The following is a 27,966-nucleotide window of genomic DNA, read 5'->3' as shown; positions in this document are numbered from 1 at the left end:
ATTATTTTTCAACTCTTTTTATTGACAGTTACAATTACAATCATCTAAAAACGCTATTGATAGTATTTCACTTTTGTAACAAATAACGAAGAAACGCATATGTTTAGTATTTACTGTATATAGATGTGTTACTAGGATCTACAACTAGGATTGTGTGTGTGTTTGGAGTCTAAAGTAGTATTGCGTGCTGCTCAGCTTAAAGCGTCTGTAATTGTTTAGGGGAAGGTTAAAGGGGTGTGTGTACATTAATCTCTATAAAACTCTCGAGCTGATTGTGCGCTATAACAAGTTGCGGGCCATAAACAAACCAAGACCAAGTCTATGCGCCTGGTATATTGTCACTTGTCATTGGAATTACGTTTGAAAGGGTTTCACAATCTTTGGCTGCGATCCATGAAACTAACAGCGACGAAGACGGGCAATCATGCAAATGGAATTTCTTGGCAAAACTTTAAATCGCTTTGAAATGCTTTATTTCTTTTGTTTTTAGCTGTGTGGACGGACTCTAATTTTACGATAATACTTGTTGTCAATTGGGAATGAACCGATGAAGATTGCATTGCAGCGAAAGGGGCAGAGAGATGGTGAGCAAGTGTGTGTGTGTGTGTGTGTGAGAGATTGGATCACATCACATCACATCACTTTATTTTCGATCTGGTTGGCAACGAAAGTTTCTCACTTGGCACTCGACGCTCGTCGCGCAGCAGCAGCAACACTGGACCCCCCAAAACAGTTGTGGCCTGCTGCTGCTGCTGCTTGCTGCTGTTGCCGGGCAGATTTTGGGGCCAATTTGAAAGTCGCGCATGAGTCAGATACTCGAGAAACGAGCTAGAGGCAACGGAAATGGTGGATACATTTGACTTGTGCTGTGAGGGTTGGGGAGGGGCATACAGCAAATGCGTGCACTGCGGGGGGGAAATTGGCGCGGCAGCGCGACAGAGCGACAGAGCAGCCAGTCCACTTGCTCAGTTGCCGGCAACCAGTTTGCTGTCACCGTCAGCGTCAGCGTCACCGACCACGTCTCCGTCTCCGTCCACTTCGCAGTTGCCGCCAACTCGTCAACTCGGGCTGTGAATGACGGCACGTATGTGCTAATTTATAAAATGTCAGCACAAGCCTAATGATAAATGATTTATTCGAATTTGTCAAGCTAATTGGAAGGCGCGCGCGAAGCCCCAAGCCCCAAGCCCCACGCTGAGAAGGAAACACAAAATGGCCATGACCAATCAAGGCAAATGAATGAAATCGCAGATAACATAATACAGACAGACAGATACAGATACAGATACGGACAGACAAAAGTCAAATAGAATAGAATAGAATAGAAGAATGTATATAGAAGAATACTTAATGCTTAGGCATGAGCCCGATAACTATTAAAAGTCCAATGTGTCATCGTCGTCTCACTCTCTATATAATGTTAAGGGAATGTTATCGCGCTGATCTACTTTAGCCTAGTGCTGCTAGTTGGAATTAATTCTCAAGAATACGTATCGGTCAGAAATAACAAAAATTACTCAGTATTCAGTATTGCGTTTGGTATTTCATTTGGCACGTAAAATCAAAATAGAAATAAATAAAAACAGATTTGGACAAACACGACAAAATATACAATTACTCATTCCCCAGAATATTTGTCGTACTCCTACGGGTTTTCGCCAGAAACAAAGCGTACAAAATAGCAAAGGGACTAAGTGAAAAATAATCAAGAAAAATTGAGGGGGGCATTGCATAGGCTTCTGTTGTTCCTGTTGCTCCTTTGCTGTTGCTAGTTCCTATTTCTATGCACATAAATCTAGACATTAAGCACGGAATGCTTCTTGCTGCCCGCCACGGGCAGCTGTACGGCGACGACAGCGAGGCGTCCATCACGTAGCGGTGCAAGGATATGCGTGTTGCCCGGCGTCACCACCACCGTCTGAATGGGCACGTGCAGCGGAATGTCAAAGACGGGCTTCAGCCTAAATAAAGAAATAACACAATCGATTACCATTAACAATGGTTAGGCTAAGAGCTACGCACCCGTGCAGGCGACTCATGGTAATGTCGCCAGCATCATCGGCTACCACGAGATAGTCGGAGGCGCTGGCCAGTCCTGTGACGCGTCCGGATACGTATTTGGAGCCCAGGCTGGCGCCATTGATGCTGTACACATGCACCGAATGCGAGGTATCGTCCAAGGCGCTGAACGCAATGTGGCCTGTAATGAAGCGGATTCGATTATTAGCGCTGACGTTGATGGTGGCGGCGGCGGCGGCAGCTGCAGCGATAAGCGAGTCAATGATGCGGCCCCAAGGAATGCCACAAGTGCCAATAAACCGTACAGATTGTGTAGCCAGATTGGGGCGGACACTTGCATCCCTGTAGCTTATCTTATCGCAATGGCAGCGATTGCGGAATGTGGGGCAGGGTGTGCGTGCGTCGTCGTCGAGCGATCTACGCAGTAGAGATTATGCTACTGCTACTGCTATAATAGGCGCGACTGAACAGTACGCCGGCCCACTTGTGGTGCGACTCAAAGATAACCTGTTCATGCCACCAAAGAAGCGCATGGAATTTCAAATGATGACACGCTCCATTGCCTCAGATAGCAAAGCCAAAGCCAAAGCTGAAGCATAGCAAAGTGATGCGTAGTTTTCATCTTTTTGTTGCGCTTATCAGCCACCAATGCCAATGAAGATGATATTACAAATTACAGCAGCGCAAAGAGAGAGAGAGAGAGAGAGAGGGAGCGTAAGGGGGTTGGGGGTGTAGCGCATGCAAGAGTGCCATTGCCCCCATGCTAGTTGATCTATTGGCTTGAAGATCGCACACGAGGCAGCAACAGACCAATTGCTTTAGTTTAAATTCTCAAACCCAAGTAGCTACGGCTGATTACTTCTAGTGGACGCTTCCACGTGATTGTGTTCAAACTAGATATAACCAAGCCACAAGCAGTTTGCTGCCCAGCGAGCCCCAGAGAGCTTGCGACATACTTTACAATCGAATTCATTCAAAAAGTCTTTTTGCTCTTTCTCTCTCTCTCTTTCGCTCGCTATCATTGTCTCTTAGTTAAGCGGCATCTAGACTTTGCTACTTTGATTCGTTTGCGGGCTGCTTTATAGGCCCCTCACTGAGATTTACTACAACTATTTAATAAAATTTTGTAGCGCCTCAAGCATTAAAAAGTCATAAAAATGTCATGAATGAGTCGCTGCTGCTTTTTTTTTTCAGTCGTGCTACGCACAGCCGACGACAGCACAGGAGATGATCGGAATTGAAGCGGTCGTCGGGGCGTGAGACTGTGAAACGATTGTGTGGCCTGTTCTCTGATTTGATTCGATTAACAGCGCTGCTCATATCGCTCGCACACACTCTACATGTGCGTGTGTGTGTGTGTGTGTGTGACTGCGCATATTTGTTGAGCTGATAAGCGCTCAATCGATTGATGGAACGAGCGGCGAGCAGCAGACAAGGTTCGAGTTTCGAACTTTTGAATTTTAATTCCAATTGATTGAGAGAACGCAATAAAATACTCATAATGTCAAAGAGACAGCGATAATGAGCTCAATTTGGTTATTAAATGTATAATAAATGCAGCTTATATTAATCGTTATTTAGTAGCTATTAAAGTGCTGACGCATATTGAAAAATTGCATTTTTTACAATTTAATTGGCTTCGAAATTGAAAACTGCCTGTCATCGTTTGCATTTAAGATAAGTAACTATATATTATAGGCGTGCATTAATTTGGGCGCGTGTGTTAATCAAAGCCACGATCTTCTATTGAGCGTGCGCCAGTGCAAATTAATAAATATTTTAATACTTCATAAATTAAACAGATTATCAAAGCATATATGTGCACAGATGTGTATATTCTAAGTCAAACAGCGGAATCGTTGACAAATTGTGACAAATTAGTGGAAATTCCATTTGGGTGCTAACCTTGATTCAGGCTATTAGCTAAGACGATCGCATAGACATACAAACTTTAATCTCTTTGTTTGGAATTTGTGTAAGTGCCGCGGCAGCGATAAGAATTAAATTCATGACGAATGGCGGATAAAAACTCAAGCAAATTTCCCACATCTGTTGAGACAGACATGGTCACACCACTAAGGCACGCACACATGTATTGGCTGAGAATCACGTGATGTGCGTTTTGTGTGTGTGGCAATTTATGTGTCGCTGATAAGATTAAATGTTGTTTGATTGTTTGCTCTACAAACATAGAGTCATCAGTTCAGTTTGCTCACACGTGAGCGCATTTAACGAAGTTCACTTAACTGTCAGCGTGATAAAGTCGTTTGCCCTCATTGAATTCAATTCATTAACTTTTGGATTGTTCTGCAAGCTTTTGAATTTCACAAAGTTTTTTGCAGTAAACGCTTTGAGCATTTACATAAAATAAATGTATGACTTGCATTATTTAGCGGCTATTTCTAATTATGCGCCTTAAGCTATGCAACAGTTTATGCATATCGTATGCGCAGTTTGCTTAGCTGCAAGCACAGTGGGCCTAAAAGTATGCGGCTACTCACCATGATATGAAACAGTAACAAAAGAAATTTGCACACAGGACTCGGTGCAACCAATGGGCTTAAGCGTGCGCACAAATTGTCCTTGCTGCAGCGTATAAACATTGACAGTGCCATCCTGTAAAGCAAAAACACATGAGTAAGCTTAAGCGTATTGTAAGTTAAGTAAGCTCACTCACCAATGAGCCAGAGACTACCAAATCCAGCTCTGTGTATATAGCTACACTGGACACTGCATCGTCGTGGCCATAGAGCACAGTCAGCGGCTTGGGTGAGTAACTATTTTGTGTATTGAGCTGTGTGATTGCTTGCAAATGCGATTGTCCTGTTAGCGCATGCACTGGTATGTTGGAGCTGGAGCCGCCGCTTTGCTGATTCGCTTGTATGCTCCACACAATGCACGTGCAGTCGCGTGAGCCTGTAACCAAATAGGAGCCGCAGTTATCCAGCGCTAGACAAGTGATAATGTCCAAGTGGCGTGTTACCGAAGCCACCACCTTGCCCTTGTTGAGGCTGTAGACGCGCAGCGCATTGTCCCAAATGCCGCCGGCATAGAGCAGCTTGCCATCGGTGCTAACAGCGAACAGCTGCGAATGTGGCGGCTGCGAGGAGTGAAAAGGTCCACAGATGCGCTTGCGATTTCTACAAAAGTTACAAACTTAATTAACAAAAGCTCAAAATTAATGCTGAGCTACGCTCACTTTAAATTAGTTGTGGTGGCATCAATTTCCAATAGAAATCCCTGCTCCTTGTCGAACGACATCCAAGAGTTGCAGCCTAGAATGCAGGATTTGGATATGCTAACCAGCACATCGGGACTTAGCTGCAAAAAGGAGCGTGGCGGACTGCGCGGCGCACTCAGATAGACAATGGGATCTTTGGTGCTGGAAAGCTCGCAGTAGTATTGCACTACCTTGTCCAGGAATTGTGTAAAGTCAGGTCGCTTCAGCTCAGCGCGCAGCAGTTTGAGCGCAGTTTCCTCATGTGTAAGGCGACGTGGATGCGGCTCACGCAGCAGCTGCGAGGGCACTTGGCCAAAGTTGTTGATCATGCCCTCGACTGCCTCGCGCTCGATTTGGTTTGTTATTTTATCCAAGTCCACAGCGCCCTCGTAGGAGCAGTAGTAAAAAACATTAAGCGCTTCGACAGCTTTGGGTCCCTTTTGCTTGTAGCCAAAGATGAGATCAATCCAGTGATGCAAATGCTGACTAACGTACTCCGACTCCAGCGCACGTCGATGTATGGCTATAAACTCCTCTGGCGTGTTAGCCCAAGTGGGTAAAATAACATCGTCCACCTGCTCCTTGGTGATTTGCAGATGGCCCAAGTCAAAACTGCAAGTAAATTACATGAGAAATTGAAGTTGAAACATTGCTTAGCACTTACTTGTTCATATTCTTGAGAAACTCTGGAAAGTAGAAGAACTCGGGTATAAGCTCCTTGACATCATTGGGATTGTCCATCAGCAGCTTCCATGTTTGCGGTATGGAATGGAATTGTCTGTCCGCCACATCAAAGCGACCGCTTTGCAGCTCAATGTGCAGCGAGGTGAAGGGCTCGACGCGCAGCAAATAGTGCAGCACGCCAGCCGAGTTGGAGTAGTGTGTGCCGTAGTGGAACTTAGGTATGGCACCCGAAGGATCTTCAAAGGAATCGTATTTGCTGCGCACCTCCGCCTCATTCTTGGGATTAATCTGTGGGCATAAAGCAATTAGTGGAAGTTGTAGCTTAAGCTGCTGTTAGACTTACGCAGCCTATGGGCTTGGATAAATCTCTAAAGGATTTGGGATCTGTTAGATCCAGCACATCGCTGGTGTAGTCCGCTAGAATCCAGGGGAAGACGGGATACTGACTAAGGTCATTATAGGAGCGGCCTGTTTGATATATAAATTTATAATAAAGAGCACAAATTATTGCTTTAATTGCTAGTCCCACCTGCAATGGTGTTCAGGTACATCAAGTACTCAAAGTTGGATATTTCACGATTCATCCAGCGCTGCGTCAAGCCGGATGCTCTTAGCAGTTCAGGTGGCGAGCGTCCAGAGCCATACAGTATATTGGGCAGCGGCAGACCCACAATTTTGGTGAACACCTTATTACGCGTCTGCAAAGCGAAATGGAAGCATGAGGCATGAGCAATGCGCGGAGCGATCTACAGCTTACCTTTGTGGTAAAGTTGAGAAAGTAGCTGGTCTGGTCGATTAGAAAGATTTCCAGCGCACTGCGTCGCAAATTATATTTGCGCAAATGCACCTCACGTATTTTATTAATAGAAAACCTGTGCACAAAATAAAAATAAGCAACAGTTCACATATAAAATTGTTGGTAGCACTTGCCTAAAGTCATGCTTGGAGCCATCCTCGGAAGCTGGACTCAGATCCACAAAGGTAAACACGCTTTGGTTAACCTCAATGCGTCCCTTCACTTTGGTCATCAGCGTTATCAACTCGCAGTCCTGCGACATAACCAATTTCTCCAGCGCTGCATCCTGCTGCGATTGTGTGTCAATCAGCTGACGCAGCTCCTCCTCCAGCTGTGAGCTCTCATCGTCAGCCAAAAAGTCACGCACCACCGCATTCTTAATAGTGGAATCAAACTCGCATATTTCTCTGTGTAAAGCTTAAGCTGAGTATTGGAGTTGGGAAAGTTTGAGCACAACTTACTTTGCATCATATGCATTGGTCGCATTGTCCCGCAGATTGGCGGCGTTCTCATGCTTGTTGGGGTACAGCTGTGGCTCCAGCTTCAGACGCATGCGCGCCACATTCTCGTGCGGCGAAAGCTTCCAGAACTGCTCAGCAAGTTCACTGCAAGCAAAAGAAGTCGCAGTTGCTAAGCTTAGTAAGTGGCAATTAATAATAAAAAAGTTAGTTAGTTAAGCTTAGAAAAACTACTTTGCATATTTTGTAAATTTTGTTGCTAATTTATTTAAATTTTTGTTTAGGCGATGAAAGTTTGTTTTTTAAGCACGACAATGATTTATCGAATATGTACAAATGAAAGTCCTTTGTCGAGCTGCAAGTCCTTAGACAACAATGGGTGCTGCCAGCGTCTTGGCAAGCAGCGGAGCTGGAGCGGCAACAACAGGCGCTGAGAGCTTGGCAACAACTGGCGCAACTGGCGCCACAGCCACGGGCACATCCTTCTGGACGACGGCGTTGAAGCCATTGATGTCATCGGCATAGTAGCTGACAATGCGACGCGAGCCATCGGCCTCAATCAGCGAGTAGGAGCCGCGCACCACATCGCCATCGCGTGTCTCCTCCTGTGTCTTGGAGTCACCGGTCAGCGCATCCTGCACATCGTAGGCGAACTTGTACTGTGGGTAAGCATCGACAACATCAGCGGCAACTGGAGCAACGGCAACTGGCGCAGCCAGAGGAGCAGCAATAGTCTTGGCAAGCACAGGGGCAACGGGAGCGGGCAGAGGGGCAGCCAGAGGAGCAGCAACTGGAGCGGCCAGAGGAGCAGCGGCGAAAGTCTTGTGTACCAAAGGTGCGGAGTAGCCGAAAGGAGCAGTTAGAGCAGCAGGCGCAGCATAGCCCAGAGGCGCGGAGTAGGCAGCTGGATGAGCGACGCCCAAAGGTGCGGAGTAGGCAGCTGGATGAGCGACGCCCAAGGGTGCGGAGTAGGCAGCTGGATGGGGAAGTCCCAAAGGCGCGGAGTATGCAGCGGGATGAGCCAAGCCCAAAGGCGCGGAGTACGCGGCGGGTGCAAAGTAAGGTGCTGGAGCAGCGGCCAATGGAGCAGCCAGTGGAGCATGCGCCTGCGCAGACAGCGCCAAGGTGGATAGAACTGCAACAACCTGCAAATGGGCATAGCCAATCAAATTGCTCTGCAGCTGGCCAAATCCACAATCCAAACGAAACTTACCGTCAAAGGATTCATTGTGCGGCTTGGGGGATTGTTTGGATTATCACTGTCGGTTAACAAAACTGAACTGACATGCCATACCAAAAGCAGCGACGTCTTTTATACCGCCCGCTCCCGAATGATACAATTTGCAAAATTTGCATGGAGGGGGCAACAGCTGATGACACTTGGCTACGGCTACGGCAGCGGCTACGGCTGCGTCTGCGCCTGTGATCCAAATGCGCAGCACGTTTCACACATTGCTGTTGTCAACTGTTTTTTTTTTTGGATACATGGCCAGCAACGCGTGGCGTCTGCCTAGCCATGGCTAAGAAAGTGAATGCGATTTGCGGCAGTTTTTTTGGGCATTTTCGTTAATTGTAATGCAGTTAACAACAAAACGACTAAGAATTAGTTTAGCCTACTAAACAGTAAGTTAAACATAGCTTAATTAATTTGCATTTCAACCGCTTTTAATTATAAACTTTTGCCAGCGCCCAATCGCAGTCGAAAGTTTCAATTATCGATGCGTGCGGAGTAACAAAAAAAGCATAAAAAGTTTTACGTTTTCACCTACGTGATTGTAACTGTCTGCACAGATCTTGTAATGCATCTAATATATAAGCTATATAGTATATAAAAAAGACTGTAACCTTATTCAAATTGTGTTGGATTTTGCCAACAGTTGACTGCGTGACTCGTTTAACAAATGCAACTGACGACCTTGCCACGCATTTTTGTTTGTCACAGCGCGCGGGAGACAGCCAAGTTAGCCAAGTTGGCTAAGAGCGGCCAACTCAAGCTGTCGTTCACCGGAAATTGGCCAAAGCAAAACCAAAAACCAGATGCTGTTCAACAGTTAGACGACGATTGCAAATTTGGACACTAAGCGCGCTTGTCGCAATGCGTAGCCCAAACTTGCCACAAGCGCCATAACCGATTGTGAGTGTTGCCTGTTCTAGGCGCCCAAGCGGCTTAATTAGGCGACAGGCATTGGAATTGGAATTCATAAAGTTGCAGCAGCTTTCAATAATTTGTAGCAACAAATTGTAAAATAGTTGGAATTGCGAGTCCAATATTGAGCCTTTGGTTGTGAGATACGCACTTTACTAAAAACAATAATTGCACACATTTTAAAATAATATAAACAATAGCATAAATATGCATTGTTTTAACTTTTAAGTACAGCACGGACTTTGGCTTTAGGCTTTACTTTTTTTTATTTAAACTTTGCTGTTTTTATTGAATCTTCTCTTAATTCGAGACTAACAATAAATATGCAAATCTTATAACTAAACATTATCTAACAGTTTCTTTAAATCCTTTTAGGATTGTGCGTTCCTAGATTCTATCGCTGGTCGATACTTTACTTAAGGTTACAATTTCTGCAGCAACTTTTTTGATTTATGCTACGCTTTAGTTCATCATAACGTAAATCAATAAAATGCATTTAACACTTGCATTTATTAAGCTAATGCATAATAGTTGAGCACAAACGACACTATGAGACTCTATACATTAAATATACAAGCAAACATAGCGCTATCGACTCAGCTTATCAAACTGATCAAACATATTAAAGCTCATAAGCTAAACAGTCAAACTCTTTCATTTTATTTAATTATAAATGTGTAATTTTTATAATTTTAATTATAAATATGCCAATAAAATTCGCTTGCCTTAAGCGAACTTTCCTTTCGCTTAGCTATACTAAGCGCTTGCCTTTTTTTTAGTTAAGCGACTGTTAGGCAGTCAATTAAGCTTCGCTTTGGCTTAGTGACTTAGTAGCCAACTCCAATTTGTGGCAAGGTCAGTTGCAGCTGCTTGGACAGCATTTCTGCACTAAGTGCGTGCATGTGGGCGCTGCTGTTAGTGTGTGTGTGTGTGTGTAGAGTGCGTAATTGCTTTGTCTGCCCCTCGCTTTGATCAATCGGTTTGCCATTTTAGATTTCTAATTAAACGAGTCGTTTTGGCTGCGCCGCTTGAGCAGCGCTGGGCGCAGCGCCAAGTGGGGGCCAAACATATTTTTGCGGTCTTGTTTTCGTTTTCAATTCTGCGTAGCCAAACTGGCCAATGGCCAAGTAATGCGCTATTACATCAGCTAACAAGCGCTGCTAGAGAACCTGAGAATTGCTGCGGCTGGTTTTTGGACAGCGGAAAATCGAGTCGCTCTTGAGGCTGCGACGGCGGCTGCGGCTGCAATTCCATTGAGAAAAAATCAACAGACGCCTGGCATGTTGAAATTGGTCTGAGCATAAACTCGAAATTGTGCTTGGAGCTGAGCTGAGCATCGTTGATGAGAACTGGGTGCTAAATCGAGATCTGCCAATCAATGCAATGCAATGCAATTGTCACTTGGCCATTAGGCTAGTCCATATAGGAATAGTTAGGGGGAGGGGGTGAGGCGGCGCAGCAGTGACTGCCAGCTGCGTATAAAACTGAAGAACTCGCCGAAATTGCATCTCACAAACGAAGCCGAGCGCTTGCAGTGCAGACCAGTGCGTCCCAAACAAACGTCCAACTCGAATCCTTCAGCATGTTTGCGCAGGTAAGTGAACCACAAAAGCAGCAGCTGCAGCTTCAGACTCAACTACTGATTGCTTAACAGACACTCTGCTTGCTTGGACTGGCGCTTGGCGTGGTCTTGGCGCTGCCTGTTGATCCCTATGGCCCCTCGGCCTATGCAGCGCCCGCCATTTCCTATGCAGCGCCCAAGCTGCTGGCAGCTCCAGCCATAGTGCAGCACGCCGCGCCCATTGCCGTTGCCAAAGTAGCCGTAGCCGAGCCCTACGATCCCAATCCGCAGTACAGCTTTGCCTACGGCGTCACCGATCATCACACAGGCGACTCCAAGCAGCAGGAGGAGACGCTCGTCAATGGCGTAGTGCATGGCAGCTACTCCCTGGCGGAGCCCGATGGCACCATACGCAAAGTCACCTACACAGCGGACAAGATCAACGGCTTCAATGCTGTGGTGGAGAAAAAGGGCGTGGCTCATGTGATTGCCAAGCCCGCTGTTGCTGTTGCTGCTGTGCCCGCCATTACCAAGATCGGCTACGCGCCCTCCGGCTATGGTGGTCACTATTAGCTGCTGCTCCACTTGCCACTTGACAACGCCTAGTGCTGGGCCTTGCACCATTTTGTTGTTTAGTTTTAATTGATTAGCGCAGTAAGCAATCCAAATCCAAATCCAAATCCAAGACGTGCGTGCTGTCCTCGTTGCCACATGATGTTAACTCTATACATAGATCACTGTTTAGCTTCTAAGGTTACCGTTTCTAGGGGATTTTGGGAAACGGCTGGTGGCCACTTTATCTAGTGAATAACTACAAATATGCATCTGCTGAATAAAAGTTTCGGTACCAAATGAAAATAGTTTTTGGAATGGCAAGAAAACAAACAAACTCCAATGGTAATGGATATAAGAAGAGCTCAAGATTAAGAGAGAACAACAAATTAAGTAACGCCACTGCACATGGAAAAACTATATCAAATATATATATAGCCGCATATATCAAAATTGATTGAATGCGCACTTGGCCTAGAAGAAACGCAAACTCTAAATCAGTGCTGACCAAACGCTGCTTACGGCAGAGCACTCACTAATACATATGAACAAAAATACACACATATATAAATGAGATAAAATTTAGTTGTCAACTTTTGCACTGACAAAAAATTATGGTCAATTTCGAATAGTTGGGGAACTCTAATGCATAAACATCAAATATTGTAAATTAATTATTTTGTACCCGATGCTATCAAAATAATTGCAAATGCTAGAACTTTCTATTGCTGCTTGAAGAGAAAGTATGCCAGGATATTAAAAAAACACCAATAGGCTGTGAATTAGCTAAGTTAGATCTGCTAGAGCTCGCACTAGCTGCAACTGCTCAGTTGAAGTTTGGCTTAGTCATCAGCCCTCCAACGCTATTGAGGTAGCTACGACCTCAAGCTCAGGCAATTAATGCAAGTCACGTGTGCTGGTTATGATTATGACAATATGACACAAGAAATTGTTTGGCTGTTGGCGGCACGTGCATTGAGGAAATTGTTGCTTTCCCAGTCCAGGGAGTGCAGCCTTACGTCAGAGTTGTAATGAATTTTTGGCAGCGTTTGCCACAGCGATTCATTTAAAACCAAGCAGCAGTGGTTAAGCCAGCAACAGTTGCTAACAATCAATAGAAGTAAATTGACATGGCTCTAATCAAGGTAAGTTTGCATTGTCCAAAGATTAAACACAGCTTAATTGTATACAAATTGCTGCTGCAGTGCATCATCATTATGAGCTGCGTGCTGTTTGCGCTAAGCGAGTGCGCGCTGCTGCCTGTGGACACAGAGATTGATCCGCATCCGCAGTATGCCTACGGCTACAGTGTGCAGGACGCGCTAACGGGCGACAGCAAGAGTCAGCAGGAGGTGCGCGATGGCGATGTGGTCAAGGGCTCCTACTCCGTGCTCGATGCTGATGGGCAACTGCGCACAGTTTACTACACTGCTGATCCCATTAATGGCTTTAATGCGGTGGTGCAACGTGGCCCAGTCCCAGTGGCTGCTGCTGCACCTGTGCTCGCCCCTCGCCCTGTTGTGGCGGCGCCTGCGCCTGCTCCGTTCTTCGGCTAGAGACAAACAGCAGCTGCTTGATTCTAGCTTGTAGATAAATTATTCTCACTGTTTCATAAATCATTTGATTAAATAAATTCAATAAGCCAAAGATCTGCCTTACAGATCTGCCAAGCAGTGCTGACAAATTGCTTGTTAAGCCGCCAAGGCAGAGAATTCTCTACAACATTCACTTGGTCTATTCAATCGCTTAATTGAAAGTACACAGCACGAGATACAATTTTCAGTTGATTACGCAAACGCCACATGTTGGCGTCGACGTCGACTGCAGCAGCAGCAGCGGCAGCAGCGCTGGCGACGCACAGCCAAACGTTTGGTTATGAGTGATAATGGGCTAAATTGTTTGCAATGGCGCAAGGATAACAAATTCAAAGTCGACCAGTGAATACACTTAGCTGTGATTTTTGAAATATGCGTAACTAATTAATTTGATATACAAGACTTATCTAATAAACAACGTTAATAATAGCAGCTTAGCTGTTAAAAAATGTTTAGTAAGCATTGCTAATTAGTTTATTTTTGAGTTGATGCTTAATGATTTGCTCAGTTTATAATTGAGCAATTGATAACAAATATAATTTGAAATATTATTTGCGTAACTTTCAAAAGATTACAATAGTTTCTCGTTTGCTTTTAATTGCAATCTATAAGTAAACATAATCTTTATGTTTTCATATATATATAACTGGTCTTTAATAATCTTCATAATCTTTTCTAGAGCATTTTAAATTATTCTCATACAATAAATTATTTGATTTGATATTTTATTATTGAATTCAATTTAGCTTTGTTTGCACATTAAATTATTAAAAAAGGGATATTTCAAAAATCACAATAATTTCTCAATTCTCGCAATCTATAAGTAGTCATTTTATATGATTTTATGTATAACTAAAGTGTTTAATAATAATAAACTTTGCTTGCTAATTTAATCTCATGCAATAAATTGTTTGATTTGATATTTTTATTGCTGCTATTGTTTGCAAATTAAATTATTAAAAATGCAAATGTTCTAAGAAGTCCTTGAATGCTTGTCTCATAAAATTTTTAATGTAATTTAATGCATTTTTAAGAGCAGCTGGAGCTTTGTTATAACAGTGGCAGTGGCAGCTTTGGTAGCGACTGCGGAGTCGGCCAGTCTGGAGTCTGTTTTGTCTCTCGTGGCGTCTTGAGGGGGTTGCTGGGCGCGGCGCTGTGCCAGTTTCGAAGGCTGCAACTGCAACTGCAACGCACACACCTTTCAACAATCAAATGTTGGCAACTGGGTGCGTGCCGCAGTCTGCGGCAACTGCAACTGCAACACACACACACAGCCACTTGATGTTGTTCGGCCACCCGTTCGCATATAAAACAAAAAAACAAGTCAAAAGCTTGTGGTCGCTTTCGAATTGAACGAATTGTCACGACAAAATCCCCGCCCCAGTTGCTAACAAAAATCCATGTAGCTTGGCCTGTCCAGCACCCCAGGCCAGACGCACACACGCACACACACACACACAAACAACATGCGTGCCATTCTCGTAGGCCTAAGCGGTTTTTTGTCTAGGCGCTTGCCCCGCCAGTCGCAACTTGACTTGCCAATTGCCATGGGCGCAAAATGAATTATTTTGGTTGTTGTTGTTGCTGCGGCTGCTGCTGCTGCATTTGCAATATATAAAATATAACTACACACGCATGCGCACTTTTTAGTTGTTGTTGCTTTTGCATAAATATTTTGTTAGCAGTCGCTGCAACAGATTTGCTTAAACTTTTTGGGGTTTGGTGCGCTATAAAAAGCAAATGCCGCTTGAGTTCAGAACCACAGAGTGAGTTCATTTGTCAGCCAAGCACAACACACACGCTCCTAAATCCTTCGCAATGGCACAGCAACTGTTAATCCTACTGAGCGCCGTGTTGGCGGTGAGCCAAGCAGTGGTGGTGCCAGGTCATGGTCTCGCCTTGCCCGCATATCCTGCCTACCCAGCAGCGCCAGCATATCCTGCACTGGCCAAAGTAGCAGTGGCCAAGGTGGCCGGCCCCGAGCCATACGATCCCAATCCACAGTACAGCTTCAACTATGATGTGCATGTGAGTAGCGCCGGCCTGACTCAAAGTCAAATTGTTGCTTACCCCTTTGTGCTTACAGGACAGCTCCACTGGTGATGTGAAAAGCCAGCAGGAGTCGCGCAGCGGCGATGTAGTCCAAGGCTCGTACTCGCTGATTGAGGCCGACGGCACGCGTCGCATTGTGGAGTACACCGCTGATCCCGTGCACGGCTTCAATGCTGTGGTGCATCGCGAGGGCGCAGTGGTGAAGGCGGTTGCGCCAGTCGCCAAGGTGCTGGCTCCTGCTCCACTGCTGGCCAAGGCATACGCGCCCGCCCTGGCGCCCGCTTATCATGCGCCTGCTCTAGCTCCAGCTTATCATGCGCCCGCCTATGCCGCACACGCGTACGCAGCACCCGCCGCCTATGCTGCTCCAGCTTATGCTGGCTATGGCTATCATTAAGCAGAATGCGCATTGCCGCCCACACAGTTGCCGACCCACTTGCCTGGCCCTTGCTCCGCCCACCCCCCGCATCGCAATGCGTAGCGCTGTGACCACTTGGTGGCCAGCACTGCACGTAGTCGTTAGTTGTAGCATTAGTTGAAATGAAAGCAATTTATGTACATATGAAGCAGCAGAAGATTTCATCCAGCATCATCTACAATCAACCACCAACCAACAACAACCGCAATCAAACTCTTGTCTACTTAATTCTTAAGGCTGTTTTTTCACCGCGATAAAAAAACACAAACCACTGTCTGTAAACAATTTAAAAAACGCTCTTTTGCATATAATAAACAACTGTTAACTAGAGCAAGCTAAGCAACAATTTGTCAGTCATTGCCAAACGCAAGGCCTAGAATCTAAGCTAAGGCTTTCATAGCTTTGACCGTAGCCAAGGCTTAAAGCAACTGCGTTATAGTTTAAATTATTTATTGTACATATTGCGTGCAATTGCACTCGATACTCCCTATACTCAATCTATAACGCTTTTGAGTTATGCTGCATGTTTAACGTCGTAATGAATTTGTTACAGTTGCCTGTGTGTTGCATAAATGATGGTTGATGATTTAATCAAATTAAATTGTAATATTAATCGCGGCCCACCTGTTGAGCTAAAACGCGCATTCAGTTGTTGAGGCGTCGAGCGGCGCGTCGCGTCTCTCCACATGGGCGAAAGCGTTAGACAATAGAGCCAACAACTAACAGTGGAATGCAACGCATCTCAATGTGTCTAAAATTACAACACCCAAGTTCAGAAACTGCTAAGCAAGCCAAACATATAAATTGAACTGAGTTAAATTTAGTTAATTGATGCAAGTGCTTAAAGTTAAGCAAATTAATGCTTAAGAATCTTCAAAAACTTTTGCTATGCTTTAGCAGTTAGAGCTGTATAATTTAATGGATGGATTAATTTTGTCTTGGATTATAGTAAATCGATTGTTGAAGCAAGTGCGTACTACAAATGTATAAAAGCCAATTGAAGTTGCAACAGCGACATAAAATAAACATTTAAATAAAACTTCGATATAGCCGAAGTTCGGGAAATCTCTAGAGCTTTGAAATGCAGCTGAACTTGAAGAGATTTTATTGTTTGGTTTAATTGCATTTGAAAAAAGGTTTCAATAACAATTTTAAGTTGAAAATTACAAAGTTTGTTGCCTAAGTCTTTTGATTTTTAGCAAATTGAAGTCGCTTTGTTCAGCAAGCGAAATAAAAGCAGCTGCTGGCTAAATATTGATTCGAATCACTAAAATTGGCAAATTCGAATTTCCTATGGCTTAAATTCAATTCGAAACAAATATTTTAAGCAATTTTAAGCTAACTTTAAATTAGAATTAACTCCACTGTAGCTTTGCATATTTAATAAGCCGCATGTAAAGTTATAGTGTGAGCTATGGCATTTTAATATTTATTATTATTATGCGCTTTTCACGCTATAAATTTCACTAAAATGAAATTGATTGTTTGTCAAAGTTGTCTTTGTTTACATTTTGTTTGATATTTTTAGGCTTGCGCCCATTGTGCGCATTAATGACTGCATTTGTTTATATTTTTGTAAAGTGAAATGAATACAAACAACACACGCAGACACGAACAGTAACAAAAATATGTCTATGCGACTGCTTTTGAAGGTGATTAACTGCTCAAAGCGCGGCTTATGTATTAAGCTTGGATAGTTATGTATATATGTAGCTATATATTTATAAATGTGGGCGCACGCTCGATTGCAATTGTCGCCTTAATTAAAATGCGACGACGCCGACGACGACGCTGACGACGTTTTGTTAAAATTTCATAATCATCTGTTGACTTACCCGGTGTGCCAGGGACCTCGAGGGCCGTACAGAAAACGCTTTGCAGTCTTCCATTTCTTCCGTATGTGACTGTCGCTGGTTTTCTGCTGCAGTGCAGCATTTTGCAGTCGCTGCATCTCCTCCACCTGACGCAGCTTCCAGGGCATGTAGATCTTTTGCTGAAACACGCGTCGATTGCTGGCCTGGTAGCTCGCCCGTTGCTTGGACGCCGCTTTGCAGGCTTCGTAGCACTCGGCCCAGTAGCGATTGATGGGTTCCCACAGATGCAGCTCAATTTCACGCTGGTAGCGATCATATAACGGCTTGACCTGCAAAGCAAAGCAAAAAACAGTTGGTGGCATTAAAATTGTTGCAGCTACGCTTTGCTACGGATATGCGGCGCGTGTTCAGGTTCAAGTTCATGATGCTGCAGCTGCTGCTCCAAGCTGAGGAAGCGCTGCATGCAAAACAAGTTTAACTTGCTCTGGCGCTTGCACAAAATCTAACATTTGCTTAATTTTTATTTTCATTTGTAGTAATATCCGCATTTTGGGGCATTCTTTACATAAGCGCCAGCCAAGGCAACGTAGGGCGCCCACATCTGTGATGGTTCCAAGGTGCTGGGCACACACACACACACACACATGAGACTGCTACACACAGTTTGCTTTGATTTCTGGTAAGCGCTGCACACAGTTTGGCGCACACTTTGTCATACCCACAGCGACTGGTTCCAGCTCAGCGCTGCTGCTGCTGCGGCGGCGTCGTCTTCAGCTGGCGCCGCACACTGTGCAAACAAACAACAAAACCAGACCACTTTCTTGCAGCGCGCTCAGTTGCCGAAAGAAAGTCCAAGAGCAACGTGAACGTTTTGTATTGTGTCGACTCACAAGCAATTCCAATGAAAGTTGTTGTTGTTGCTTGAAGTTTCCAGACGCGTCGCATTTAGTTAATACTATTTAATATAAAAATATGTGCAAGCTTTTGTGCATTTGTGTTTGCCTTGTAAGTGACATGCAACAATTAGTGGAAATAATAGTTAAATTCAATGCACATTTAAACAAAGTGCAGTCAGTGCTTAAACAAGTTTAACATTTTCACATTGTAAAGTGAAAGGATGCAGGATTTAGAGCCCAGCTATGTATAAGAGCAGCAATTAGCTAAACTTAGCTTAGTTACACTATTAATTAAATTTTGGTTGCTCAAGCGCATTGTGAAATATTTAAAGTTAAATAAGCTTTTAACTACTTAAGTATTCATTACTTAACTCAAGCATTAGCTGTGCAGCAAGCAGGGGCGTAGCCAAGAGGGTTTAGTTGGCAAATTATTAGTTCAAACGCTTGAGAGTTTACAAAATTTATTTTTATTTGAAAGTCTTATCCACGGCTAATAAAATCCTGTCCATGAGCTGCAGCTGAATTGCTGACGCTGTTCAAGTTCAATGCATTGCGTGTGTGGCAACATTTGGTGGCAAGCAAGCCAGTTAGCCGGCAATCGTTGCTTGGCTAGGGGTTGGGGGGGCTGTTGTTTGTGTTACGTGTCGCGGAAGTCAAAAATATGAGACAACGTTGTGGCCACAAAGGCCAAAGGTTGCGCCACAGCATTAAGGAGAAAGTTTGAGCATAGATAAATTTACATTTACTCTCTTACAGCTGCTGTGCGCCGTCGCTTGGGCTGAGCAGCGTAATCTCACCACGCAGCTGTCCAGCAACCAAAGCGAGCTGCTGCCCACCGCGGAGCAGTTGACACGCGCCAGACGCCATCCGCCGTATGTTTATCGTGTGCCCGGCAAGCGCAACAAGCAGCGCCGACGCCACAAGCAGCCCAAGATTAAGTACGGACCACCCAACTATACGCCGGGACCGTCCATCAGCTACGGCAAGCCCACGCACTATCCCACGCATATAGAGGAGCCAAGCTACTCACTCGACGACTTTCAGCATCTGAAGTTCGAGCCGGACTTTAAGCTGCCGCCTTCGAGCTACGAAGCGCAGTCCATGGATCTTAATTTCTATGGCCACGCCGATGATGCGGATGCCTATGGCGCCAGCAAGTTTCCCAGCCTGGACTTTAGCTACAGCGCACCGGAGACGCCACCACTGAGCAGCTTTGAGCACACGCCGCATCAAAAGTACGGAGTGCCGCCCCCGCCCAGCTATGAATCACCCGCTGCCTATGTGGAGCAGCATTATGTGCCACCGCCAGCAACGCACTATGCTGCACCACCACCCAGCAAACAATATGGACCACCAGCTGCAGCACCGCACTATGAAGCACCACCGCCTAAGCAATATGGACCACCAGCTGCAGCACCGCCTCAACAATATGGCGCACCCACTGTTCATGCTCATCCATCAAGCTATGAGCCGCCGCCAGCTGCAGCACCCGACTCCTACTCCATCTATGAGCAAAAGATTCCCAATGTGGGCTATCATCAGAACTTTGCAGAGCCGCCCAGCGCAGCGCCGCCGCACCAGCCCAGCTTTGAGATTGCCTATGCGCCGCCTGCCTACGAGATCAGCACCAGCTACCAGTCCAATCCGCACAAGCATGCGCAAAGCTATAAGCCGCCCATCGAATATGCAGAGCCAGCTGCACCAGCGCCCAACAGCTATGCAGCGCCACCCAAGAGCTATGCACCGCCCACCGATAGCTATGCACCACCGATTGACAACTATGCTCCACCGGCTGGTCCGCCGTCCAACAGCTATGCGCCATCAGCCGCATATCCGCTTGACAACTATGCGCCGCCTGCCGAGGAGCTGCCCATCAATGCTAATCCCAAGTTTCCCAGTTTTGATTTTCCCAAATCCAGCTACGAGGTGCCCATCTACGATCCCATACCCTTTGAAGCGTCCAACAAAGAAGAGCTCGAGTCCTATCCGCCCATACTAAGCGACAGCTCCAATGAGCTGCCCACGGATACGCACGTGGCCAGCAGCACAACAAAGCGCCGAAAGCGCAAGCGCCGTCCCGCCATTGCGCAGGTGTCCAAGAAGCATACGCTGGATGTGCCGGAGCTGCAGCAGGCCTATGATGCGGACAGCCACGTGCATGCGCGTGACACGGATTTGGACACAGCGGCGCATGGTTCACAGCGTCACTACATCAGCCGCTCGACCACAACAACAACAACAACGACAGCAGCGCCTTGGAGTCCCATGCGCATGCGCAGCACCACGCCCACTGAGCACTTTGTGCCCACCATTGTGACCAGCACGCCGCCGAGCAGACAACACAGCAGAACACGCGGCAGCAATCGATACCGCAGCAGCACCACCGAACCAGCAGCCACAGTGGTTACCATTGAGAAGTCGCGCTCCCAAAGCTACTACGATGGAACGCTAGCGCCGCCCAGTTATCAGCAAACAAGGCGTGGCACGCGTCCCACACGCGCCAGCTTTGCACGCGGCGCAGGCGCCACTTTGGCGCTGCAGCATGCAACGGTGCGCAGCGCCACCACCTCCAAGCGCACCACCAAAGGCATCATCGACACCACGTTGTTCAAGTCGCCGCAAAGTGATCGCGAGCTGGAGCGACTGCGTCAGAGCTTGCCAAAAAATCACAAATTATTTTAAAGCAAACAAGACTCTAAACTTTTAGCTGTAGTGTTAGTTGCTAAGCAATAAATAAATAAATAAAATAATTAATTAATTAAACCAACTTACCATGCGCTCCATAAAGTTGCGCCACTTCTTGCTGGTGCTGTACATTTGAAAGTCATTGAAGAACACAGGGCCCGCCGAGGTGGAGGGCAAATCCGGCAGCGTCGAGTCGAGATTGAAGGCAGCGCGACATTTCTCCAGCAGCGCCTTCATCACAGGCATAAGAAAGGAGTACTCCTCTGGGTTGCCCACTAGCAAAGCGCATGTATTAATAAATTTGAGTCTGTAGTTGCTACGCTTGCTACTCACCCTCTATGGCATTGTCCAGCGCTCTGTTTATGCTGTACAGCAGGTAGGACAACTCAGCAGGATCCTCTGTAGCTCTGCTCTGCAGTATGGCATGCAGTTTGGCCGTTGCCATGGCCACAATGCCAGGATTCGGATGATGCGAGCACTTGAGCAGCAAGCCCAAGCACAAACGTATCATGTCCGACCAATCGTCGGAGGAGCCCTGTTGGAATATCATAAGCGCATCCAGCAAAGCCAACACGCCATCCAGCAGCTTGGTCGAGCACTTCTTGGACTCGTCTTCGTTGGAGCCCAGCACCACCAGCTCGTAGACCATGCGCAGTATATGCGAAGCGTTCTCCTGATTGATGAGCGTCTGGCTGCCATGTTCGGATAAATCAAACAGCGATGCCTGCACCGCCATTTCCAAGATGCGCAAACGCAGCGACAAATGCGAAGTGATGAGTTCATTGTTCAGCGCCAGCAAATTAATGCAGCCCAGCACTTGACCACGTTCCTGCCAGCACTGCGGATGCTCATTGCCTATGCCGCGCCAGAAAATGTTGAACAGCGTGTTGGAAACCAAATAAACCAGCTGCTCCTCGCTATCCACATCGCCCTCAGCTACAAAGTCAAATGCTGAGCTCAGCGAATCTTGTTTCTTGATTTGTGCTATAGGCGAGGGCGTCGAGCTGCCCGAGCTTAAGCTTTCATCACGTGGCGGCAGCTGAGGCGCGCTGCTTGCCTGCTCCGTATCTGTGGAGCTGCCCAGTGTAAGCGACTCAAATGTGTCTTGAAGATCATGCGTGGTCTGACGCAGCACTGAGAACACGCTGTGCACTTTCTCCTCCACTGCCTCTGAGACAGACTCGGCAAGCTCTGCAAGCACAAAACAATTAGTTTACATAATTTAACTGGCATATGCTAATCTAACCTTTAATTTCGCTTTCTATAACTGTGGCTGCCTCTGTGACGCTCGCTTGTATTTCATTCAATATGAGTCCACTTTCACTTTGCTCCTGCTGCTGCTGCGCCTGTTGCTGCTGCAGCTGCGCCAAGCCAATTTCAGTTTCAGAGAAGATTATGAGATCCGCCTGCGCCAAGAGACTCGAATTATCCTCCAGCAGCACGTCCATAGTAATGCCAAAGCTGCGTCGCTTCTCCTCATCCGTGGGCAAACTTGTAATGGGCTTGCGTATGAGCAAACGCGCTATGGACTCCTGCCAGCCTGTCTGGCGCGCAATGGCCGCTGTGGACTGCTGCTTCACAAACGTGGTCTGCAGCAGCCGCTTGGCTATTTCCAGCTTAACCTGCAGCTCACAGCTGCTCACATGATACACCAGAAACATAAGCCCGCCATAGTCGGGCTGTGCGCTCAGCATTTCGTCGGCCAGATGGAAAAGTATAGTAGAGCTTAGCGACATGGGCGTTATGAAGGAGAAGAAGCCAGGAAACATGCTCTGCTCGTTGCTGGCATCGTATAGACGCAGCACCTGTTTGTACTTCTGCTGCACACGCGATGTGGCCAGCAAACCGCTGAGCAGCTGCAATTCAAATTTCAGTTAGTTAAGCTTAAGCTGCTGGCTGCGCTACTTACTCTTATGGCCGCCTCCTGCAGCTCGCTGCTGTAGCTTTTGTCCACGAAAAAGTTGTAGATTAGATTGGCGCTTTGTGGCTCGTGCAGCAGCAGCACCATCTGATCCTTGCAGTTCTTGCCGCGCACATAGAACGTCAGCATCTCCAGAAACTCCACTAGCACCGACTCCTGCCGCACTGCAGCCATAAATGCCACTATGGCATTCACCTCCTTTATGTTCACATCCTTTTGCAAATAGAAACGCACAATGGCGAACAGCGTGGCGCGTATGGTGCGCGCATCCTCCGCGCAAATGCTGTCCGGCGTGCCATAAAACTGACGCACCACATCCAGCATAAACTGTATGCCATAGCGCCGCCTAAAGTACTTGCGATCGTTCTTAATCATGGCACTCAAATACTGCGCATGTCCCAGCGTAATTTGGAACTGCAAACGCGACCATATAGCAAAGTCGAAGACTATGTGCGCATAGAGCGCCTCCAGCAGCTGTGAGTTGCCCTCGCTGCTGCTGCTCTTGTGCGCCTGCAGCGACTCCATCAGCAAATGCGTGGCCATCAGTGCGTTGACATCAAACAGCGCGGGCGGACAACGTTGCAGCATGGTGCCCATAATGGCCAAACAGTCGCTGCTGAGCAGCTGCTGCTGATTGTTCTCATGCTCTTGAGTTAGGTAACGCAGCAGGCACAGCAGACTGGCCAGCGGCGACTGTATCATTTTCCATTCAGCGTAAGAGTTGGATGAGAGCAGCTCCCAATCAGTAAGCTCCTCCGCCGTGGGCGTTTTGACTGACTGCGGCGTAGGCGTTGCGCACTCTTCGCTTACATTGCTCAGACAATCCTCCGGCTGCTGCTTCAGCAGTCGATGCAGCATTGGCAGCACAGCATTTATGCCGCCCACGCTATTGATGGTGTCCTGCATCTTGCTGGTTTTGCAGTGACGCGCGCTTATCTTGCCCGGAAAGCGCCCACCTGGTATTAGATCCTGGCAAGCGCCATGCCACACCGCGCCAGGCGCATAACAAAACACAAAACGTGAATTCAGCTCAAACAAATCATTGTCCTGCGAGAAAATTGAGCTAAAGTTCATGCCGGCATCGAATATGGTCTTCAGACTGGTAGTGGGCTCTGCCAGCAGCACACCGCCCAGTTGGCCCTGCAGGCAAACCTGCTCGCCAAACACTGTGTCCTGCATGCCAATGGGAAAGTTCTTGACATTCGGATCGAAGGCGGTTTGTGTGCGCATGGGCAGCGTAAAATAGTTGGATACCTTTATAAGAAAAGAGTTTATTATAAATCTATGGCTTATAAGACTTGCACTCACATTGGCCGATAGCGTGCGCTCCAGCAGTCCAGGCAGCAAGCCCTTGTAGACAGGCCCAGTCTCCTGTGAGGAAGAGCGTGGCAACGTGCCGCTTTTGCTTACTTCACTAGCTTTGGGTGCAGGCGCCACCACAGCGCCAATAGCGCATACAGTAAAGGGCTCATTAACCGCCTGCACCTTGAGCGTAGCGCTGAGTTTCTGCACAAAGTCCACATAGATGTTGATCTGACTGTAGGAGAAGGGACGCTTAGGCGGCGTTATGGCTACAGTTAGATAATGCCACTGGCCATCCAGCAGTGTTTTGGTAGCCGTAGCCGTGGTAAGATACTCGCGACGCGTCAAAGCAGCAACAACTACATTGCCGCTGGGTTGCACAAATACTTCAAAGCCAATGCCGCTACCTGTTTGCAGCGTTAGCAGCATGCGTCGTGTGCTGGAGTCGGACTGCTGCCAAGGATTAAAGCGCACTAGCATATGAAAGATGAAGCCATAAGAGCCAGAGAGTGTCCAGTTTCTAATGTCGGGCACTTGAATGCCATCGGCTGGTTGCTCAATGGCAAAATACTGTGCGCAACAATTGCTGCCGCGTAGACTCTGCAAAGCGATGACAACAAGCGTCTGTAATAAATATAGAACAGTTAGTAAAAATTAGCTTTAAGAATTAATACTTACCTGCTGCAGCTGCTTAAAGTGCGCAAACGTTGAGCCCTCACGTAGCAGCGCTAGAATGCACTTCAGCTCCGCAGGCACAATGCTCAGCTTGCTAAGCTCCTCAATGAGTTTGATAAGCTGCTGCACGCAAGGCTCGCTTAGTGTAGCGCCATGCAGCAAACAAGCACAAACAGCTTTAACCACAAGACTTTCACAGGCAACAGTTTTGCTACAAACAAAATTTAATTAATATATAAAGTGAATTTATTATTTTGCTTCACTTACGTGCCATAGTTATCAGTGCAGCCCTTGAGCAGCATTTGACTCACATGCAGCTGCTCTGGCTCTTGCAGCTCTGGCAGCCACTCGAGCAGCTGCAGCATCACCTCAGGCAATGTTAGCACATGCTGCTGCGCATTGTAGCCCAAGTTAAAACAGGCTTCAAGCAAACCTATGCTGGGCGCTTCAAATTCGCGCATGCTGCCAAACAGTCGCTCAATGCGTCCGCCAAAGCGCAACAGATCTGCGCTGCGTGCTGAGCATTCCGTCAAAGCAGCCAATGCATTCATGTTGCTGCTCAAGGCGCTGGTGTGCGACACATGCCAATGCTGTAATATCCAATATATTAGATTGATATGTATATAAGCCACAGCTATTTACCTTAATGCTCTCTGGCAAATTTGTCAACAGCTCCAGCAGATTGGTCTCCACAATGGCCTCGCTTACTGTAGCCTTAGCGCTGCCGTTTTGCAAAAAGAGCTGCACAGCAGCCACACTGGCAGCCAATGCGTTCATATCAATGGTCATGTCATTGTCGGCATCACTGGTTATATCAAAGCTAGCGGCGCCGCTGTCAAATTGCTTGGTAGCCAGCAGCTGCTGCAGTGCATCACAATAGAGTTGTATTAAGGTAACTAAGTCTATTTGGCGCTGTCAAAGTAAATTCTAATTAATAAACATGTTTTTCATTCTACTGCATGCCATACTCACTTCTTCTGGACTAGATTTTTGCAAGACAATAACCATCAAGGCGTAACAATTGAGCGCTATGCGGCGTAGACTGCTGGCGCTCTCCCATTGCTGCAGTATGCGCATGATGATGGACACCGTGGCGGGGCAAATGGCGCGCATGCCATTGCGCTGCAGCAGCAAGTTGTATAAAAATTAAATTGCAACTAATGCACATTGATAAAGCAGAGGGATAGTACAAGCTACTAGATATGAGCGGACAAACAGGACGTTGATTTACAAAGCATTTGATTACCACTCACCAAGTTATCACAGTTTAAAAGCTGCCCATCAACCAAGCAAGGGGCATTCGTGGTAGTTAGAGCGTTAGTATGTCTATTTGCTGAATTCGAGTTTAGCGTTTTCTGCAAATTTGTTTTTAGCACAGAGTATGTTTAGATGTTACAATGTAGTATCGATATAGAGAAAGAGATAGCCAAACCAAAACACAGCAGGTTAAACAAATGACAACGAAATTTACAAACAAATGATGTGGCAAGTTTAAGGAAATTATCTGTACAGTGCATTGCGCTTAAGCTGTTGTGGGAGTTATATACATTAAATTAGATAATAATAGTCTATTCGTTGTCGTTGAATCGACGCTACCTGAGAGCCGCAGATAACAGCGCCTAGAATATGCAGTAGACTCTCACCAATCGCTGGAAACCTAAGCAGTTCCTCATGTTGAAAACAATCTGTAACAAGCACGTAAAAAATAAACAAAGCGAACTAACGAGTTTTTTGTTTGACAAGTACGCACCATAGATAAAGGGCACAATTTCCACATGCACGGCATGCGGCTTGTATGGCAAGCGACTATAGTCAGCCAGCTCACCACGCAGAAAGCTGCGCCAGGTCAGATAAGGATCATACATGACTTCCAGAAATGAAGCAAAGCTGCGAAATAGATGTGCCACTGCCGAGCTAACGCGACGCTGCTCCATTTGCTGAAATGTTTGTTAGTTTTATCGATCTGTTGCTTAGTTGTTGCTGTACTATGCTTACCTGCTTGAATACCTTAGTCAATATAGCGATTAGATTGGGCTTATACTCATATTTAATGATGGCCAAAATGTTATCAAAGTGTCGGCACACAATCACCAGACACTCTATTAATATGGCCACCTGTTCCAAGCCCTGCTCATCGAGTGTGTCTGTGTCGCTAGCATCGCGTGCCACAATAATAAACTTGCCAATGGCGGGCAGCAGCTCATCCGGCAGTCGTCCCAAATGTGGCCCATTGTCCGGCAATACCTCATGCCACAGCGGACAATTCTCGGCTTGGAAGTCTAGCTGCAGCTGACTGTGCCAAATTTCCACAAAACGTGAGACAAACTCACGAAAGTACGTCTCGTCATTCTGCAAAAGCAAACAAAGTGTTTTTATTGTAAGCCTGCCTTGGGTTATATAACACTGCAAATGCATACAAATCACAGTCAAAAGGCAGTTGGTGCTTAGTCAACAAATTATTGGCGTTGTTAGTCCCCGGCCATGGTAAGCGCGCTATCGCAAAATGCGTGCGGTGATTAATGCGAAAACCACGTCACCTCCCGCCCGCACCTGAGCAACCCGCACTTGCTTAACTTACAAAACATTGCCTGCCAGGGCACAGTTTGCTTATTTTTCACATTTACTTTATACTCACTTTTGTTGTATACTGCACCCACAGGTTGTAGATGTCCTTTTTGTTTTCCATTTTTTACAGCGGCATTTGTTAATTATGCATCTAGACGACAGCAGCGAGTAATTTTTTGTTTACAAGCAGCGGCAACAACAACAAAAGTTTGTGTTTTCCATTTAGCACAGCATTCGTATTAACTGCATAGGGGCAGTCATTAAACGCGCTTTAATTTACTATTCCTATAAACTATTTTTAAGTATTATTAACCTTAAGTTAACAAAAAGTAAAGTTATTACAAAAAGCACGGAAAATAAGCAAATTGACGAGCAGTGTTGTCTACGTGCAACGTTCGAAGTTAACACCGAAACAGCTGTTGTGCATTTTCGAAACAGCTGGGGCAGAAACTTAGAGTTTCGCAACACTATTATTCAAATGTTCACGAACTGCTGCAAAAGGAACTAGAAGATTTAATCTAGAGCCGTTACAAAATAATAAGAAATAATCAAAACAAAAGCTCAAAAATGAAATAAAACTTCGTTTTGTAGGCTGCTAAATGCGTAT

General features: G+C 46.2%; 4 protein-coding genes across 4 annotated transcripts; 2 read left to right on the top strand and 2 right to left on the bottom strand.

The window, feature by feature from the left end:
• Positions 1–20: 20 nt before the first annotated feature.
• LOC108599781 (neurobeachin-like protein 1) lies at positions 21–27,567 on the bottom strand. Its single transcript, XM_017986839.1, has 25 exons — positions 27,430–27,567; positions 26,790–27,143; positions 26,545–26,731; positions 26,391–26,479; positions 25,767–25,916; positions 25,437–25,706; positions 25,062–25,384; positions 24,798–25,005; positions 24,126–24,743; positions 22,806–24,071; positions 22,143–22,752; positions 21,230–22,087; positions 20,984–21,171; positions 17,337–17,644; positions 7,181–7,324; positions 6,854–7,126; positions 6,681–6,795; positions 6,453–6,621; positions 6,267–6,391; positions 5,904–6,211; positions 5,219–5,851; positions 4,697–5,159; positions 4,521–4,635; positions 2,023–2,200; positions 21–1,961 (listed from the first exon to the last, which is right to left on the bottom strand). Exons 1-25 carry the CDS (start codon positions 27,478–27,480, stop codon positions 1,796–1,798), a joined length of 8,169 nt encoding a protein of 2,722 aa, XP_017842328.1. The 5' UTR covers positions 27,481–27,567; the 3' UTR covers positions 21–1,795.
• LOC108599783 (cuticle protein 21) lies at positions 7,440–9,420 on the bottom strand. Its single transcript, XM_017986841.2, has 2 exons — positions 8,391–9,420; positions 7,440–8,322 (listed from the first exon to the last, which is right to left on the bottom strand). The coding sequence occupies exons 1-2, from the start codon at positions 8,403–8,405 to the stop codon at positions 7,543–7,545; spliced, it is 795 nt and encodes a 264-aa protein (XP_017842330.1). The 5' UTR covers positions 8,406–9,420; the 3' UTR covers positions 7,440–7,542.
• Positions 10,813–15,831, top strand: LOC108599784. The gene is made up of 5 exons (XM_017986843.2): positions 10,813–10,917; positions 10,978–11,454; positions 12,642–12,903; positions 14,803–15,059; positions 15,118–15,831. The coding sequence occupies exons 1-5, from the start codon at positions 10,906–10,908 to the stop codon at positions 15,478–15,480; spliced, it is 1,371 nt and encodes a 456-aa protein (XP_017842332.2). The 5' UTR covers positions 10,813–10,905; the 3' UTR covers positions 15,481–15,831.
• On the top strand, positions 18,288–20,897 carry LOC108599782 (extensin-2). Its single transcript, XM_017986840.1, has 2 exons — positions 18,288–18,320; positions 18,968–20,897. Exons 1-2 carry the CDS (start codon positions 18,288–18,290, stop codon positions 20,891–20,893), a joined length of 1,959 nt encoding a protein of 652 aa, XP_017842329.1. The 3' UTR covers positions 20,894–20,897.
• Positions 27,568–27,966: the final 399 nt, after the last annotated feature.

The sequence above is a fragment of the Drosophila busckii genome, chromosome 3L, assembly GCF_011750605.1.
Source record: "Drosophila busckii strain San Diego stock center, stock number 13000-0081.31 chromosome 3L, ASM1175060v1, whole genome shotgun sequence".
Taxonomy (NCBI): Eukaryota; Metazoa; Arthropoda; class Insecta; order Diptera; family Drosophilidae; genus Drosophila; species Drosophila busckii.
Note: the sequence above shows the minus strand (reverse complement) of the source record. Positions and strands in the feature narration are given on the sequence as shown.

Bases quoted from the DNA above. Each gene is read 5' to 3' on its own strand.
- LOC108599781 (XM_017986839.1), bottom strand. From the start codon at position 27,480: ATGGAAAACAAAAAGGACATCTACAACCTGTGGGTGCAGTATACAACA. The intron at 6,796-6,853 runs GCAAGTGCTACC...TTTTGTGCACAG, and splicing joins GGCTCCAAGCATGACTTTAG to GTTTTCTATTAATAAAATAC. The intron at 6,212-6,266 runs GTAAGTCTAACA...TTATGCCCACAG, and splicing joins TATCCAAGCCCATAGGCTGC to ATTAATCCCAAGAATGAGGC.
- LOC108599782 (XM_017986840.1), top strand. From the start codon at position 18,288: ATGTGCAAGCTTTTGTGCATTTGTGTTTGCCTT. The intron at 18,321-18,967 runs GTAAGTGACATG...ACTCTCTTACAG, and splicing joins TGTGCATTTGTGTTTGCCTT to CTGCTGTGCGCCGTCGCTTG.
- LOC108599784 (XM_017986843.2), top strand. The intron at 11,455-12,641 runs TAGCTGCTGCTC...TTGCTGCTGCAG, and splicing joins CCGGCTATGGTGGTCACTAT to TGCATCATCATTATGAGCTG. The intron at 12,904-14,802 runs GTGGCCCAGTCC...CCACAGAGTGAG, and splicing joins CTTTAATGCGGTGGTGCAAC to TTCATTTGTCAGCCAAGCAC.